General features: G+C 36.9%; 1 protein-coding gene and 1 non-coding gene across 3 annotated transcripts in view; both read left to right on the forward strand.

Annotated features, from left to right (window-relative positions):
- Positions 1-19,452, forward strand: part of LOC131064197 (golgin candidate 5) — a 98,761-nt gene that overhangs the window by 15,775 nt on the left and 63,534 nt on the right. For both annotated transcript variants that reach the window (XM_057998249.2, XM_057998250.2), the window contains exon 6: positions 12,323-12,437. In XM_057998249.2, the coding sequence (XP_057854232.2) occupies positions 12,323-12,437 (115 nt within the window). The remainder of the gene's footprint in view (positions 1-12,322; positions 12,438-19,452) is intronic.
- On the forward strand, positions 287-358 carry TRNAT-AGU (transfer RNA threonine (anticodon AGU)). The gene has a single exon. It is a non-coding gene; the product is annotated as a tRNA-Thr (tRNA).

A 19,452-nucleotide genomic window follows, 5' to 3' on the forward strand; every position in this document is an offset into this window, starting at 1 on the left:
GTGTGAATGACTGTAACCTTGCTTCTATTCTTCTTCTTCTTGCTGATCGATATTATTCTAAACGTAAATCCATGTCCTTCCCCTTCGTGTCCTACCAAGAACAAGGATGTTGCTGCCTGTAACTTAATAACAGTTCTGATCCAATCTGATCCATGGTGATGCCCCTGGATGCGTTTGATTCTTTTCCTTTATATCTCTCAATGTGAGGGAGAGGTCACACTTCTTCATCATATATGTTGGTGTTGGAAATAAGCCACACCCGGACCGACGATGGACTGGTCCAAGAGGAGCCAGTAGCTCAGTGGTAGAGCACTCCAGCAGTGATGGAAGGTCCTAGGTTCAAGTCCTAGCTGGTCCATGTCTCAACATGGTATCAGAGCCAGGTCCAGGCTAGGAGCCCCAAGCATACGAGAGGTGTGGCTTAAGGGGGGGTGTTGGTGTTGGAAATACGCCACACCTGGACCGATGATGGACTGGTCCAAGAGGGGCCAGTAGCTCAGTGGTAGAGCACTCCAGCAAGTGATGGAAGGTCCTAGGTTCAAGTCCTAGCTGGTCCATGTCTCAACAATATATGCCCTTTGGCAAGAGACAAACCCTTTCACCATTAGCACCCTTTGGAAGAGTGCAACTCTGCTCTTTGAAACGGACACAACCTTTCACAATCAGATCTGCACTTCTGATTCCCAAATTATCCCCCTCAAATGACGTTCTCCTCTCCCTTTTATATCTCATGTTTGAGTGAGTCACAACTTTTCGTTCCATCTCTTTTGACCATTCATTAACTTAATTAAATTTTAATTATATTTAATTCTATTTTTTTATATTTTAATTTTTAATTTTATTTTTATTCTTCTGAATTTTAATTTTATTATAAGTTACCATTAAATTCTATTTCAAAGTGGGGACATTACAAATCTACTTAGTATTCACCGTCTTTTTCTTTTTTGTTTTGACCAGTCCCATAAGGGTTTGTAATAAAATCCAAAAGATCACAGATCACGTGGATCTGGACCAGTTTGTATCTATTTCTCTACGCTAATGCTGAGAAAATGATGCAGGCTGCCTGAATGATCAGTTAAAAGGTTTGCACCATGCAGCTTTCTTAAGGATTCACCAAAGAGCTGGGCTTATAAGTTATAAGGATACATGTATAACTTAAAATATATGGTACATTTTTCATTCATTAAGTGTTGTATAAGAAACTTGAAGTGAATATCACTTAGCAAATTAGGATTTCAATTGCAGTATTAATTTATGATGGAAGCATATAAGTCTGTTAGGCGATAGCAATGTCAATTGTAATGTTTCTGGTAGAAAACTGTACAGTTTTGTGGCAGAAGCATTACAATTGATTTAGATGGATTGTGGAAATATCATGTCTCTAATTGATAGTAACGTGTTCCTTGATCTTGTGAATAATTTTAGAAATGCTACCTATTAGCTCCTTTTTCTTGCATGTTGATTGTATTATTCACAAATAGTGTTATTATCAGTCTCTATTAAAACTTGAAACATTAATTGTTAACATATATGCAATTTGTACATTTATGGTGGAAAATGTGGGTTTGACTGTCTCTGTTCCTGGGTGCACAAGCACACGTGGCTGTGAGAGTTGAGGCTATGGTGTCTTGTGCACTTCTCATTATAGGGTGTTAATTCTGTCCATGATGTATAGTCCACATCCATTATAGTGTCATCTATATGCAGCTAAGCAAAACTTAAGGTAAGTATTATATATGGTGTTTTTTGGGAAATGTAATATATTTTGTTGTTGATGTTTTAACGTACATGTCTGCTTATGCTATTTCTTTTATACTTTTGGTACTTAGTCATTCAAGTTTCAATAAAGAAATGCATGGGTAGAGCCTCTAGTTTAAAAGTAAATAAATTGAGCATTAAGCTCCAGAGAAATGTAAATGCAACAAGATGGATGAACCTGATGCAGTTAAATCTGGAACCATGAGAACTAAATACAAGTACAAATACTAATAGCCATGTGAGGGGAGAACCCTTTAGCGAAGTATGGAGCCGATGAAGGTTAAAGGGGGAGATCAAGACATAAGACCAACAATGCTACTGTTGGATATTGTTGAGAAGTTTGCTGGAATGATGTTTTGTCATTGATGTCAACATATTCTTCCGTGTATTCTAGTGTTGCAGTCAGATTAAATAAGTTGGTTTGGTCAGCGTGTTGCAGATGAGTTGTTGTGGTTTAATGGGTTTTGAGATAAGTATCTCTAGCTGAATAAGCAGAAGTTTCAGTGGTCCGCATGATGTTTTGATCGAATTGTGTGATCTGGTATTATGGTTGTTGTTTAGTTGTTCATGTTATTCGGTATTCTAGTTTGTGCTCCACATTGCTCCGGAATTGCTATATCTTGGTTTGCGGATTTGACTGAGTGTTTGGGATGTTCAGGTGTGTCCTCAATTCAGATGGTTCGTGATTTGGAAGTCCGCAAGTGAATCTTTTAGTTTGTTAGTCAGTTGAGTTGATGTTTTTGAGGTTCGGTATAATGATGATAAAGATTCTAGTAAGTGGTGATGTTGCGATGTTTCTGTGGTGATTCACGTTGCTTGTGGATGTTTCTAGATTGTGTTCTATCCGTATTGTTGGTCCGCATTGATCGTTGTGTGTGATATTGACCATTTTCTTGATCCGGTGGTGTTCTTCGTGTTATGCTACATTTATGATGATTGTAGCGTGTTGCGGATGATCAAGGCATAATTCTTGGAGGTGTTTCATGTTTGCGTTGGTAATTTGGGTTCAGACCATGTCTTAACCGACATTGTTTTGGTCCGCATGTGTTGTTGTAGTGTGTGAGGTTATTATTTATTAAGGGTTTAGCTGACCTTCAAATATAGGTTGATGAATTGTATAAATACATGTAATATTCATTTGAGAGATGTATTTGTGTATGCGAATATTGTTTTGATCTTTCAAAAGTAGAGGAGAAAAACAAAGAAGTGCGAAGAGTGTGCAGAAGTGTGAAAGTGCAGAGTTTTAGTATGTGTGCTTAACAGGAACTGTAACTTGGCATTGGGAGATGCTATTTCATGAGTTCTTGTAATCCAGACTGTTGTCCGAATCTTGTAAGGCAACGAGCCTTCCTAAGGGTTGTAGCCCTTTTTGTATTTGAGTAGTGAGCTCTAGGCAGTGTGCCTGGATGCATGTGCATTCCCCATTGTAATATTTCACTTATTTCTAATAGGGTATTATCTCTTTGTGGGTAGGTTCCCACTGTGGTTTTTCCCTTAACCGGGTTTTCCACGTCAAATATCTTGGTGTTATGTGTGTTATTGATGTGGTGATGTTTTATGTTTTCATTGCTAATGATCAGATTTGAATTTGTGTTAAAGTAAAGTTTGTGTGCAAACTGATTCACCCTCCTCTCTCAGTTTGCTGCATTATCGCCTATAATTGGTCTCAGAGCTAGATCTTCTGAAAGAAGCTTGATCGCTTGAGGAGATCCGGGATGGCAACCTTTGCTTTCAAGAAGGATAGTCCGAGGTTTGATGGAACAAATTATAGTCTGTGGAAGAACCAGATGGAATGTCATTTGAGATGCATCGGTGAAGACTATTGGAAGATTACTAAGAATGTGTATAATGTTCCTCAGAATGGTCCTACATCTTTGGATGAGATTAAGGAAGCTGAATTCAATATTAGGGCAAGGAAGCATTGTTGAGTGCTTTGTTTGATTCTAAGATGACTAATGTGATGGATTTGCAGACTGCTCATGAGATTTGGAAGAAGCTAGAGACTTTGTATGAAGGTGATAGTCATGTGAAAGTTGCTAAGTTGCAGAGCTTGAAAGGAAAGTATGAGATGTGAAGATGGGCGAAGATGAGAACATTACCTCCTTTATGCAGAAAGTTAATGAGCTGGTGTTGAATATCAGATGTGCCGATGGAGTATTGGAAGAATCTGAGATTGGTGCTAAGGTGTCGAGATCCTTGCCTTCTGCTTACAAGCACAAAGTTGCTGCTATTGAAGAGATACGGACTGTGATAGATGTGACTAGAGACATGCTGATTGGAAATCTTGCTGCTTTTGAGTTGAGTGAATTCGGTGAAGCCCCTCCTAAGTCTGAATCTGCATTCAAAGCTACTGTATCCGGGAAGCAGAAATATGATCCGGGAGAAAGTTCTACAAGGGTGTCTAGATATGAGAAAGAGATGAGAGAGCTTGAAGAGCTTGAAGTCGTGATTGCTAGAAGATTACTTAAAGGTGCCGGTAAGTTACCTCTTATATGTTTTTCATGCAATAAGATAGGACATTTTGCCTCAAGGTGTCCGAAAAGAGATAGAAATCCTAAGAAGCCATCGAAGCCATATAAGCCTAAATATCAGAATAAGTGTTATTTTGCTGCTGATGAAGGTGTGACAGATGATGAGTTTGAGAAGGGAAATTCAGGAGATGAATGGGTGTTCATTGCTATCAAGGAAGATGATCCGGTGACTGCTGATTCTACTAGCTACATTGTTGAAGAGAAAGATGAATGGGTTATTAACAGTGGTTGCTCTCATCATATGACATGTGATAAGAGTAAGTTTGTGAGTATGGAAAAGTATGATGGTGGTGTAGTAAGGTTTGGAGATGACAAAGCTAGTATAATCCGTGGTAGAGGTTCTATTTTTCTTGATGGTAAGCATAACATTGATGATGTTTTGTATGTTGAAGGTCTAAAGCATAATCTTTTGAGTGTTGGATAGATGGTTGATAAGGGTTATGATTTGCAATTCAAGAATGAAAAATGTAAGATCTTGAGTAGCTCCAGAATTGAGATTGCATCAGGTACAAAGACTAAAGGTAATATCTTTCACTTGAATGTTGGTGGTAAAAGTTGTTTGATTGCTCAAATTGATGAAAGTTGGTTATGACATAGAAGGATGTGTCATGTGAATTTTGATTGCATGGTTGAGATAAGTTCCACTTAAGTAGTGAGAGATCTACTTAAGATTGTAAAGCCTTCTAATCCAGTATGTAAGGAATGTCAGTTAGGGAAGTAGATAAGAGTTTCTTTCAAAACCAAACAATATACTTCTAATGGAATATTGGATCTTGTGCATACTGATTTGTGTGGTCCCTTTAGAGTGAGAAGCTTGTAGGGTGACAGGTATTTCATTTTGCTGATTGATGACTATTCAAGGATGATGTGGGTTACTTTTTTAAGGGATAAGTCTGAAGCATTGGAGAAGTTCAAGATTTTCAAAGCGATGGTTGAGACATAAACTGGTCTGAAGCTGAAATGTCTGAGATTTGACAGAGGTGGTGAATTTACCTCCGGTGAGTTCAAATCTTTTTGTGAAGAGCATGGGGTGAAGAGATAGTTATCTGCTCCGCGGACTCCTCAGTAGAATGGTGTTGTGGAGAGGAAGAATAGGATAGTTCAGGAAGCTGCTAGAACCATGATGATTGAAGGAAATGTTCCGCATATCTATTGGAGAGAAGCTGTGAGTACTGCAGTGTATACTTTCAACCGAGTTCATGTAAAAAGTGATATTGGTAAGACTCCTTATGAGTTATGGTTTGGTCATGCTCATACAGTTAGATATTTCAGAATTTTTGGTAGTAAATGCTATATCAAAAGAGATGAAGATCTAGGGAAGTTTGATGCTAGAAGTGATGAAGGAATCTTTCTTGGTTATTCTACTAAGAGTAAGGCCTACCGATGTTATAATAAGAGATTGAGAAAGATAGTTGAAAGTGCTAATGTGAAGGTTGATGAAGGAAATGAGAGACCGATCAGATCTTGCGGATATGATTCAGATGATCAAGATGTCAGTGCTAATAAAGAGAAGCAAGTGTAGACCCAAAACCAAGTGCAGACTGTTCCAAAAAAGCCTGAGAATGAAGGAGAAGGTGCAAATGCTAGTATAGAAAGAGGTCAAGAGTCTGAAAATCATGAAAATCCTAAGACTCCTAGGTATGTAAGATTGAATCATTCAGAAAATCAAATAATTGGTGACAAGAATAGAGGTGTGATGACTAGGAGAAGAGTTGCCAAAGAGTATTGCTTGATTTCTAAGATTGAATCTAAAGATGTTGATGAAGCTTGTAAAGATGAAAATTGGGTTAAAGCTATGGAAGAAGAACTGAATCAGATTGAAAAGAATAATACATGGATTCTTGTTCCTAGACCTAAGGGTAAGAATGTAATTGGAACTAAATGGGTGTTTTGGAATAAATTGAATGAGCAAGGTGAAGTTAAGAATAAAGAAAGACTTGTTTGTAAGAGTTATTCTTAGATGGAAGGTATTGATTTTGGGGAGACTTTTGCTTCGGTAGCTAGAATTGAAGCTGTTAGACTATTTCTTGCTTATGCTGCTTACAAAGATTTCAAATTGTATCAGATGGATGTCAAGTCAGCCTTTCTAAATGGTGAGCTGGAAGAAGAGGTCTACATTGAGCAACTTGATGGATTTTAGTTGACAAAAGAAAAGGATATGGTTTGCATATTGAAGAAAGCATTGTATGGATTGAAGCAAGCCCCAAGAGCCTGGTATGCTAGATTGGATAGGTATTTGATGAAGCTTAAATTCAATAAAGGTACTGCTGACATGAATCTGTACATCAAAATTGATAATGATAACATCTTGATTGTTGAAGTTTTTGTTGATGACATTATCTTTGGTGGAAATGATAGTTTGTGGAAGAAGTTTGCTGATGATATGCATAATGAGTTTGAAATGTCTATGATTGGTGAGATGAAATTCTTTTTGGGATTGCAAATTACTCAGTTAGATAAAGGTATTTTCATATCTCAGTCTAGAGTATGTGAAGGAATTGTTGAAGAAGTTTGGTTTGGATGATGCAAAGCCTGTTGGTACACCTATGGTGACCGGATTTAAGCTGATTAAGGATGATTGCACCTCTTGATGAGAACTAAGATGCATGGAGTTGCATCAGTCCGGTGAGCTTCACAGAGATATCTTGTGATCCGAATTGATGAGTGTGGCTGCTACTCAGGGGGAGTAGTCAGTGTTGTGGATCAAATGTTCAGATTTGTGTGTTTATCTAAGAGAGAGAGAATCAAGATTTGTGTTGTATGTGTCTTTGGCATTGCTGTCAAAGGGGGAGAGAAGCATTTGAAAAATTGCTATATCCCGTGTTGATCTCAGGGGGAGATTATTGAGAGTTATGGGTTGTTGACTTCTTTCTTTGCATTGATTGTTTTTCACATCCATATGTTGCCATCAATGCCAAAGGGGGAGATTGTTGGATATTGTCGAGAAGTTTGCTGGAATGATGTTTTGTCATTGATGTCAACATAATTCTTCTGTTAGATTAAATGAGTTGGTTTGTTTAATGTGTTGCAGTTTAATGGGTTTTGAGATAAGTATCTCTAGTTGATTCAACAGAAGTTTTAGTGGTCCACATGATTTTTTGATCGATTTGTGTGGTTTGGTATTATGGTTGTTATTCAGTTGTTCATGTTATTCGGTATTCTGGTTTGTGCTCCGCATTGCTCCGGAATTGCTATAGCTTGGTTTGTGGATTTGGTTGAGTATTTGGGACGTTCAGGTGTGTCCTCAATTCAGATGGTTTGTGATTTGGAAGTCCGCAAGTGAATCTTTTAGTTTGTCAGTCAATTGAGTTGATGTTCTTGAGGTTCGATATAATGATGATAAAGATTCTAGTAAGTGGTGATGTTGCGGTTGTTTATGTGGTGATTCACGTAGCTTGTGGATGTTTCTAGATCGTGTTCTATTCGTGTTGTTGGTCCGCATTGATCGTTGTGCACAATATTGATCATTTTCTTGATCCGGTGGTGTTCTTCGTGTTATGCAACATTTATGGTGATTGTAGCGTGTTGTGAATGATCGAGGCATAATTCTTGGAGGTGTTTCATGTTTGCGGTGGTGATTTGGGTCCAGACCATGTCTTAGCCGACATTGTGTTGGTCCGCATGTGTTGTTGTAGTGTGTGAGGTTATTATTCCTTAATTTGTATTAAGGGTTTAGTCGACCTTGAAATATAGGTTGATGAATTGTATAAATACATGTAATATTCATTTGAGAGATGTATCTGTGTATGCGAATATTGTTTTGATCTTTCAGAAGTAGAGGAGAAAAGCAAAGAAGTGCGAAGAGTGTGCAGAAGTGTGAAGTGCAGAGTTTGAGTATGTGTGCTTAACCGAAATTGTAACCTGGCATTGGGAGATGCTATTTCATCAGTTCATGTAATCCGGATTGTTTTCCGAATCTTGTAAGGCAGTGAGCCTTCCTAAGGGTTGTAGCCCTTCTTGTATTTGAGCAGTGAGCTCTAGGCAGTGTGCCTGAATGCATGTGCATTCCCTATTGTAATATTTCACTTATTCCTAATAGGGTATTATCTCATTGTGGGTAGGTTCCCACTGTGGTTTTCTCATAACCGGGTTTTCCATGTCAAAAATCTTGGTGTTATGTGTGTTATTGATGTGGTCATGTTTTATGCTTTCATTGCTAATAATCGGATGAATGCATGTGCATTCCCTATTGTAATATTTCACTTATTCCTAATAGGGTATTATCTCATTGTGGGTAGGTTCCCACCGTGGTTTTCTCTTAACCGGGTTTTCCATGTCAAAAATCTTGGTGTTATGTGTGTTATTGATGTGGTGATGTTTTATGCTTTCATTGCTAATAATCGGATCTGAGTTTGTGTTTAAGCTGTGCAAACTGATTCTCTCTTCCCCCCCCTCCCCCCAGCTCCCTCTCAGTTTGCTACATTGTTGGCTACAACTACATATCTATAGCAAGGGCTGGACCAAAATTCTCAATGGCATCATCATCTATAACCATGAACGGAGGCCAATTTGGGATGTGTGATAAAGTTCTTAGGAAATGCCAAGGAACCAAGGGACTGAATTCTACATTCTTGGGTGTACACCCCCAAGAGCCTTACTTAACATCCACGATCCATGAACCTTTAGTAGAAAAGAAAAAAACAGTAATGTTTGAATGTCAATGGGGCTACAGACAAGTAGACCTTCAATTCTCAAATGAACCATGCCCACTGTACCTAGACTGAGAATAATGGAGTTGGGACACTCTAGTAGCAACACGCAAAGAGAAACATCATTATGTCAAGAGGTATAACCTACTACAGCAGTAGGGGGAGAAGCATCTGATGTCATGATTGTGAAAGAAAAACTATTCAAGGCCGATATTTATTTATAAATATTAAGACATCAGAGTTAAAAAATACATATTAATACCTACAAATGAAACCATCAAAATGTAACATGTTAGTATATAAGATTTACTACCATTCATAGTAAAAACAAAACAAAACAATTACCAAAATAATGAATGGTGGCTTTTCCAAAAGTAAAATCAAAAGCTCCATACAAAAGTAATAAGCGTCTTACCAAGAATAGCTCTTTAAAGAAAAATAAAGTAAACAATGTAGATAAAATAAAATAATTCTTAAATAAAAACAAATATTTGTGTCAATGTATCTTTGTGGTAACTAGTAAATATAATACTTTGAGAGTAAAATAAATAAATTCTCAAGTGTATAAAATAGTTTTGTGTCTATTTTTCATCTATTTATTAATTACATCTATCTGAAAGTTGCTGAGACAGATTAGTCTGGAGATGCGATATTAAGATCAATGGCATCTTCAAACTGATATGTCTTGACATCGTTCGGATAGATGTTCTTAAGATATCTATACTAGTCTTAGTGGTCTATCTTCATCAGCTTGAGAATTGACTATATCTAACGGGCACTTACCATTTCTAATGCAATAAGTTTGGCAACTTTGGGAGTCCCCTATAAGGATCTGTTACTTTGAATGACAACATCCCAAAGTAATATAGCCAAGACCTAGAGGCAGGATTTTGGCAGAAAGTAAATAAAGAACCACTTGAGTTGCTATACAAAAAACAATGGCATCTCCGGAGGATCTTATATTTGGTATGACAACTTGAAAATAAAGGCTATAGATTCTTTTTCTGTGCATAGTATGGAGTTTGGTCTCAACTTGTAACTTGTGGAAGCACATCCTTAGCTTATCAAGGGGAATACTCGAGCCATTTGATCAATGATGTTGGAGATAGTTAGACTGAATGTAATGTCCCCTTGTTGAAATAGGATTTATTAATAAATAATAATAATAAATTAAAATAATATAAAAGAATAAATATAAAATTAATATAATTAAAATTTAGTTAACTTAATGAATGATCAAAAGGCATGAAATGAAAAGTTGTGACTCCCTCAAACATGAGATATAAAAGAGAGAGAAGAGAACTTCATCTGGAAAGAAAGGGGAGAAAGGAAGAAAGAAGGGAGCAAAGGAATTAAGGAAGCATTAATGGGAAGAAGATAAGGAAGTGACCTTTCAAAGGGGCAGCAATGATGAAAGTTTATGACCCATTCAAAGGGTGGTAATTGTGAAAGGTTGTGACCATTAAAAAGAGGTGTGACTCTCCCTCACATTGGAGGATATAAAGTGGAAAAGTTTTCATTTGAGAAGGGAGGATCTATGGAATAGAACAAAATTTCTGACGCATTAAAAGCAGATTTAGGAGCAGACCTAAATCATAATTATAAGAAAATCTGGAAGAATGATATGAACATTTATCAAAGAGATCAGAACACAAATACAAATCTGGAAACAATAATAAAGCAGGCATTGAAGGAAAAGAAGAGGAAACATTAAATCAATAACCAGAGAATCAGACCTGATGCAATAGAAAGGATTCTCATACACATATATATCTGAGTATAGGTAGCAGATCAGATTGATATAAGCAGCAGACCTGTGCATTTAAAGAACGAAACAACATCTAATTGAATCTGTCCAAATTAGTACAGCAGACTGAATACATAACTGCAATAATTCTACAAGTATATTGGGCAAAATTTAGTGTCCTCCGAAAAGGGGACATTACACTGAATGATGATAGCATCTACAACCTGAAATAAATTCTTGGCATATAAAGCCAACATGGGATGGAGTGGCTATGGGAGAGATGTCCAAGTGATCTAAATGTATTGTTCTATAAATATCCTTGTTGATAGTGTTGTTGATTACCACCTTCAAGGGAAGAAGGTGAAGAAGGGCATCTAAGGAATACTTGAATGGAGGAAGCTGATCAATAGATATGCTGATAGGTTGAAGGATATATGTGACCTGAAGATACCAATAATGTTGACATACAGTGGGACCCAAAGAAAATATCTTAGAAAAAGCAAGGGCCAAAGAAGAAATATCTCAGAAAAAGCAAGAGCCGAATACAGTTACCTAAAATATTATAAGAAGAGTGTTCCATTTTGAGCTAAGGCTGGTGACTCCTATTTATACCTCAACCTAAAGATTTCCTTGATTTTTAGATGTGTGTTTGTGTGGACTTAGGCCAATAAGCATTTGTAAGTTTGATGATGATAACCTGAAGAACCCTTATTTTGTTTCACAAGCTTAATGAATAGAAATTGAGGGCAATTCTTATGTATGTTTGCATCTTTTATATATGTGATAAGTTCAAGATTATGCGATTGTTTATTACAATACTCTATTGAGGCATCCCTTAAAACGTTTGGCATAAAAACTGTGGATGATTATTACAGTTACCTCATAATGATCCCAAAAGGCTTTAATAAGGAGTAAATTTCAAAATTTAATAGGATCTGACAACTGATTCCAGGAGCACCTGTAAATCCTTCGGTATTGATGTTTCTGATGGCCTTCATGCATCTCTCTTTAAAGTATGGATGGGCTTTGCCCCCAAATGCACAATAAGGATGTTCACCTTGTTGAAATGTGTGGCAATTTGTGTTTGAAACTTTGAATGAATCTAAAAAAGGCTACATTTTAGACTAATAAACAATTCAAAAAGAGCTGTTATTATTGTTTTTTTCTATTTCAAATGAAAATCTTTTTCAAAGAAGAATTTATTTCAATACAAGACATCAACTAGGTAATAACAATTGAACAAGCTTAGAAGCAAAGGTGTGTTTTGGGGCAAGGTGTCAGCCTAATCATATGTGAAAATAAAGGTAAAAGTGAACTAACTCAATAAATAATGTGTCCAAATAAATGTTTTGATCTTATCATTTCTAATAGGCAATTGTGTTTATCTGCAAATTAGTCATGCACATCTCCAGTTCCAATGTAAGGAATCATGAATGCTTCATTTCTGACTTGATAATTTTCTCAAGGTTTGTGATATTACTATATATGCTGATATATATTGAATGATTCTTAGGTGGCTTTGTTATTTTCTAGGTTCTACAAAAACAGTCCACTCCTAGGTTCTAGCAGACTGTTTGCATTCACAAAAAATTACTTGGGTTTTCGTTGTTGTGTTTGATGATGGTATTTACTTTCAGGTTTACGCTCTAACAAAGGAGAGAGATACACTCCGGCGAGAACAAAGCAGGAAAAGCGATGCCTCTGTCCTCCTTAAAGAAAAGGACGAAATAATCAAGCAAGTTATGGCTGAAGGTATACCTAATCTTATTGTATTTCATTAGGATAGCATCATATTTGGTACAAAGTAACCATTTTTAGAGTCTGACATATATAGACAGCAATCTTGATAGTATTTTTCTTGTACTTAGCTACATGTGTTGTTTATAAATAAAAGCACACAATTCAATAAAATGAATGAATAAATAATGTATAATTTCATAAAGGCATTTGTAATTTATGGTTATGTAAGAGTCGCCATGTCCAATGAACATACCTGATGTTTACCATCTTAAAAGCACTTCATTGATCTGTGTGAACAGAACTCTCCCAATTTATAGAAAAGATCGATGTTTAATGGAATATGTACAAATTGCATATGAGAATAGTTGAAGCATTCTTTGTTCCATACATTCATTCATGTGAAAGGGTTGTGTGCCATGCATGTAAGATAATCTGTGTATGTTTTAGGGAAATCTCCTCAGTTTTTAATAGTCTGAACTCTGAACATTGATTTTGTTGATCAATTGTCTATCTCATCTCTAACATTGTTGTCACTTCATCCAAAAATTGTTAAAATGGAATTGCAGGTATTAAGTCATGACTTATAAAGAATCATGAAAAACCTTGAAAATTAAATATTCAATGAATTACAAAATGGTGAACCATAGATTCAAAGGATCGACAACCAGATAGAAAAAAATGTAAGTTGCACACCATACTAGTGGAGGTTAATGGTAACTGTTGATGGTGTTTTCGTGTACTATCGAACATAGAATACAATATTGAATACTCTATCCTCTCTTGAACGAAGACTTCTCAAATGGTGAAGATGGTGAGGATCACTTGAGATGACTCCAAGATTTTGCTGCACTTGCGAGGTGACTAATGTAATTGTTCTCCATCAATTCAAGTTCGATGAATATTATTATATCGCTCTTTCGTACTAAGGTTTAGGAATGCTACGCTAATGCTAATGCTAAGAATGCAAGACAATGGACAACTTCAAGTGAGCTCAACTAAGCTTTGCTTTCACATGTTATGGACATCTCCACAATGCTAGTGCAATCTTCTAAGGGTAGCTTGAGGATTTTCAAATCACTACCACAAGCATGGATACCTTCAAGATGAAGCATATAAATGATGGAATAGTAATTGAAGTTAAGCTTTAGTTAAACTGAGTTCAGTCAACTATGCAAAATACTTCACCATCAATGGAGTACTAGTAGTATGAACATTTAGTTTCACTATCAATCATGCACATGCATTTTTCATTTATCTAAAATACTTAAATCAAATTCGACTCTATTTTTTTTTGTCTTTTCAAATATTAAGTTCTCTCGTAAAAGGATGAAGAAACAAGCAAATGCCCCGAAACTCAATAAATCACCAACACTTCAACGATTTTATTAATTCTGGCAGCATCGAGCAACAAATCTTCAAAACTCTTCTAATTGATCCTTTACAAATGAGATGAGTTGAGCTTATATGGTGCTCTCAAATACAATGAATGGCCAAGATTAAATCAGAATCAAGGGCCAATATCTTGCCACCTAAACCCCAATTGTGGTTTGTTACAATAAAAACCTAATCTGATTGCAAATTATATAATATCAGCCAATGGGAATGTGACATCCATTTGGCACAAACATCGAGGAAAAATCCTCCAATAAGAAAAAATGATGCTACATAGGATCATAACAAACTATCTTCTAGAATCTTGTTGCCCTTTTCCTTTTCTTTTGTTGCGAATTCAACGAATCTGGACGCCATGAATTCAATCTCAAATATTGGAACTGTAGGCAGGTTCAATTGTTCTTCCAAGTAGCTAACTTCATCCAAAGCAGAGGCAAAAGTTGTCTCCCATCCTAGGTCATAATCTCTAGTCTTGCTAGCAAGTATTGTGAATGAGTGTATATCATCCAGCTGTTACTCAGAAGGTGATTCATCTGCTCCAAAGAATATGATCTTCACTCTTTCAGCTAACTGATTGGCATCAATATGGATTCCTTCATTCATCTCCTTCTCAAGAATAATCTCATCTACTTCTACGATCTTATCATGTATCAATTTTATTGCTCCGTTGACTTGGGTGCATCCACTGCTGATATCTTCGAAAATGACCTTCCTCATTTGGAGCAAGCTACAACACTACTGGAAATCAAGGGATTGTCCATCTCTCAATGTTCCTCCATTCACCAAAGTTCGTTTAGGTAGTTTCTTCATTGCTTGCAATCTAGGCATATTATAGTCTTTGGTGTAAACGAAAGTAATCATAAGCTGCCATGAGGACTTGAGTTCTTTCAAGGGCACTTACGACCTTATCAAATATCTTCACTAATTCTTTCACAAATGCATTCACCTTCTTGAAAGTCTTATTTATCCAAGTCTCCATCAGGTGTGCTGGAATTCTCATCTTTTCCAAATTGTCAACTGAGTCTGGAGGAAGCAATGGTGGTGGCGCAGTTGAAAGATCATGCTGCCTCAGCGGTTCCTTGAACTGCTGGAAGTAACTTCTCAATGCACTTCTCTTTCCAATTTCTTTTTCTTTTCTACTTCTAGCTTCAACATGTCATGGATTCTCTTCACTATGTCAATTATGTCTTCCAATGCCTGCTCACTGGTGGAGTACCTAAATCAATAGTCTCCAAGTCATATTTTTCCGTTGTGATCGCGCCTTCAAGCTTATCTACTATTGGAGTGGCAATTTGTATCACTCGAGATCTTGTACTGTCTCTTTTCATTTGACATTTTCACTTCTCTCTTCTTCTCAATAGTCTCTTGAGTTCTGTTCAAGAAGTTGTCGAAATCAATAGGATCTTCCTTTGCTATTATCACCTCTTTTGTTAAGCTCTCCCTAAGCCATGCTGGGATAGCTGATTTCTCTTCTCCTCCTTACACCTCATTGAGTTGATCTTCTCGGGGTGGAGATGTTACTTCTTCATCTTCATTTTCAATGTTTACATACACATCTTTGCCTGTTTTGTCATTGATTTGCTCCAACGGAACTGAATTGTTTTGACCTAATGGTTGCTTACCCTTGTCCGTCTTTTCACACTTACTGTTTTGAACTGTAGATTCCATGGACTCATTCACTCCATGATCAATGCTCTCTCGGTGGATGATTTTCCTATCCAGCTACTTGATTCATCTCTATTTCTTGCATGGAAGAGGTACTAGTGGAAGGGCGGCCTAATCCTGATTTATGCTTCTTGTTTGGAGGCTCTTCTTGTGACTTTCTTTTCTCTTCGATGCCTTGGAGTGAGCTGATAGGGTGGCACTTCCACTCACACTTGCACTTTCTCTATCATCATTGGAAGACTCTACTACCTCTCCCATCAATTCGAAAGTAGAACATCCAATTTTTGAACGAACTAGGATGCTTAAGGGGCTCCCATGATTCGGTTGAGCAAACTGATTAAGTCATTGAATTCCTCCTTGAAATCAATCTTGTGAAGCTTGGTGGGTAGCTTAGATATGCTAGGCCTACTCTTTAATAACCAATACTTGTTAATTATGCCAAGGCATTTGTTGGGATCACATCATAGAATGCTTGGGCTACTTCCTTGCTTTTGTAGATCATGCCAGTGAATTCAGGTATGTGGAAAGCTTCACTGATAGCCGTCTTGGATAGATAGGCAAGTTCTCTGCCATTAGGTACTAATATTGTCCTTTTGCTAGCATTATAGTGTTTAGCACACTCAACGATCAATTCATTACATTGTATAGCTGGAGGTAAAAAATAATTGAATGAATTTTATTCATGAATATACAACGTATATATAGAGATTTACATGATGGTGTTCTAAAATGAACAAACCGTTGCCCGAAGCTTCAAATTGAAGCTAAAAAGCTAAATACGCTTAAAAAGATAAAAACTAAAAAGCTAACTACTTCTTCTAATAAAAGAAGCAGTAGTTACGCTAAATGAACTAAAAAAGACAACTAAGATGACCATTATAGAATAAATATAATATTATTTTAATACCCTCCCGTTGACGTGTTTTTTATGACTATGTCGAACACAGAATAAAGTTGCCTAACGATCACTTCACTCTCTTTTGATCAAAGTGCGATTACATGCTAAGATTGCAAGAAGTTCAAACAGTCGACTCCAAGGTTCCTTTATGCTATAGACGTGACTCAGTTGGCTGATGTGATTGCTGGTAATCCAAGGGGCCTTACGTTTGCATCATTCTTTCACTTCTTTGTTGTGGCTGGAACTCCATCATTGGATATGGCAATTCTGCGATGCTTTTGCTTCGAACGAACCGAAATGAACTGAAAATAAGGGGGAAAGGTTTAGAAGGGCCTAAATCTACTCCTAAGGGCAATGATATCAACAGTTAATGCTTTGGTGGACAAATTCCAAATAAACCAAGCTCTGCTTCGCCAAGTTTAACTACAACTCCGCAAAAACCGGTGCAATCTTCTGAGGATGTTGAAGGATTTTCAAATCGAGAAAGTGCATTTGAACACCCAAAACAACGCAATCCAAACTATTGTCCACAACCGAACTTAGCACAAGTTTAATGGCTTAGGCTAACTTTACACTGCAACTTACAATCAACAAGATGCAAAAAGCATGAACCATGGAAATTCATCAGAGATCATTACATTCTCCACTGAAACCAAAGCACTTTATCTAACAACTGAAAAAATAAAATTCTACTCTAAGTGAGGAAGGTGAAACCATGCAAGTTTTGAAAAAATAACTTAAAGTGGACACCATTAGAGAACAATGTTTCATTGTTATTATCTCAAAACTTATCGCAACAATTTTATACAAATCTCCCTCCTGTACAAATGAGGGGGGTCACCCCTTTATATAGGCTTTTGGCCTTGGCTACATGCAAACCCTAATTAGGGTTTTCCCTAAAAGATTCTCCACTCAAGATGCAACAAGGTGGGAATCAGCAATAAATACCCCATAAAGCCCATATACAATCAATTACAATCCTTCCAAAAATGGCAGCCATAAAGCATTAATTAACCATTACATTCAAAAAGTGCTCACTGTGCAATGAATGTACCCATGCAAAAATCACCCATGATGCCATAAATGCAACATCATCTCCTGAACGTGACGGTTGCATGCAAAAGGAATTTGCCATAATGCCATAAATGTGACGGCTGCATGCAAAGAGATGCTTCATTAATTCAGCGTGTGTTGACTCGGCTGCCACTTGGCGAGAAAACCTTGGAGAGAGAAAACTTCAGGAGAGAAGAATTTGATCCATGAAGAATTTTCTTGAAGTTTCTCGAACTTTCCTTGCTTTGGAGGAGATTTTTAATGATTTTCCACCATCTCCTATTTTTTAGGAATTTTCCACAAATTAGGTTTTCCACGGTCTAGGAGAGAGAAAATTCTCCTACGAATCCAAATCTGTAAATTTTTTGAAATTTGGATATGATTTAATGCTCGAGAATGGATTTTTAAAAACTTTTCCTTGGGGAAATTTCTTGTTTAGTTCATCCCTGATTCCTTCCTTGCCAAGAAATTATTTTTCCACCTTCAATTCATCCCGGCGTGGAATTCATGTTGTGAAGGAATTCTCCTTTGAAAAGAAATTTGTTCCTTACCCCTGAGGAAGGAAATTCTTCATGCCTTAGCCAATTTTCATGATTTCCAAGAACTATGTCGTGAAGGAAGGAATTTCCATCACTTAGTCAATTTTTTTTCTTCAGAATTTCTTCTTCTTGGGCGCAATTCTTTCTCGAGGAAGGAATTTTTTGTGCTCTTTGAATTCATCACATTCGCAGGGAGCTTTATGACCAATTTGCCACATTTCCTATTTTTTAGGAATTGTCCTAAAATTTAGGACCTGGGTCCAGGAGATAGAGAATTATCTCATGAGTCCAAATCTGCAAAACTTTCCGGATTCTGATAAGATTTGGTGTCTTAAAAATGGAAATTTCAAAAAATTTCTTGAGGGGATTTTTTGAAATTTCCATGTGTAGAGGAATTCACACTTTGTTTGGAATCTTCCATCACTTCCTTGTTTTGGCACCTTCACCATGCCTTGGGCGGAATTTCACTGTGGAGGAGGAATTTCATCAAATGCTGAATCCTCCATGACCCCTCCATTTTGGCGCCTTGCTGAGTGTTTGGGTGGGATTTCACTGTGGAGGAGGAATTTCATCAAATGCTGAATCCTCCATGACCCCTCCATTTTGGTGCCCTGCTGAGTGTTTGGGCGGATTTTGGCCATGAAGGAGGAATTTCATCGAATGCTGAATCTTCCATGACCCCTCCATTTTGGCGCCCTGCTGAGTGTTTTGGCGGAATTTCACTGTGGAGGAGGAATTTGATGTTTTCTACCAATTCAGGACATGTATATATATGAAATATAACATTTAAGTATAATGAAGATGCCACTTATACTTTAAGTTATATTTCATATATATTGTCAGGATGTTTGAGAGTGGTTTCAGGTCCCTAGGAATCATAACGCAAATTCTGGATTTTGGAAGATCTTTCAAATTTTCAGACTTAGTCAAATTTCAGGTCATTTTCGGATCAGGATGACATTGGTGGATTGATGTGAATTTCCAGACTTGGATGATTTTGCATGCTTTCCTCTTCTGGAATAGGAGTTCCAAACTTAACCATTTTTTTGATCCAATTTGTCTGCCTTTTGACTCTTCCGGATTTATAAATGATCTTTAGGAGCGTTCAGTCTTCAGCGTCTTCAGGGATGTTCAGTTTTCAGTGTTTTTCTGTGAAGAACCTGCCAAAAATAGATTTTCCCAAATAGTAAGTGTTTCAAAATGTCAAGGTTTGGGCAAAATAGGTCAAGAAAGCACTTACTAAAAATATAAACTTACTAAAAATAGAAATTACTAAAAATAGTAAGTTTGGTTTTTGGCAAAATTAGACCAATCCGGGAGGCAGTGAAACTTACTAAAAATAGTAAGTGCTCAGAATTCGCTCAAATTTTATTGGGAGGTTCCTTGAAGGGTCCCGATTCCAGTTCTAAGTTCAATTTTTCCAAAAGCCTAACAAAAAATCCTCAAATCTAGGACTAAAGGCAGAAACCCTAAAATTGAT

The sequence above is a fragment of the Cryptomeria japonica genome, chromosome 6, assembly GCF_030272615.1.
Source record: "Cryptomeria japonica chromosome 6, Sugi_1.0, whole genome shotgun sequence".
Lineage (NCBI taxonomy): Eukaryota > Viridiplantae > Streptophyta > Pinopsida > Cupressales > Cupressaceae > Cryptomeria > Cryptomeria japonica.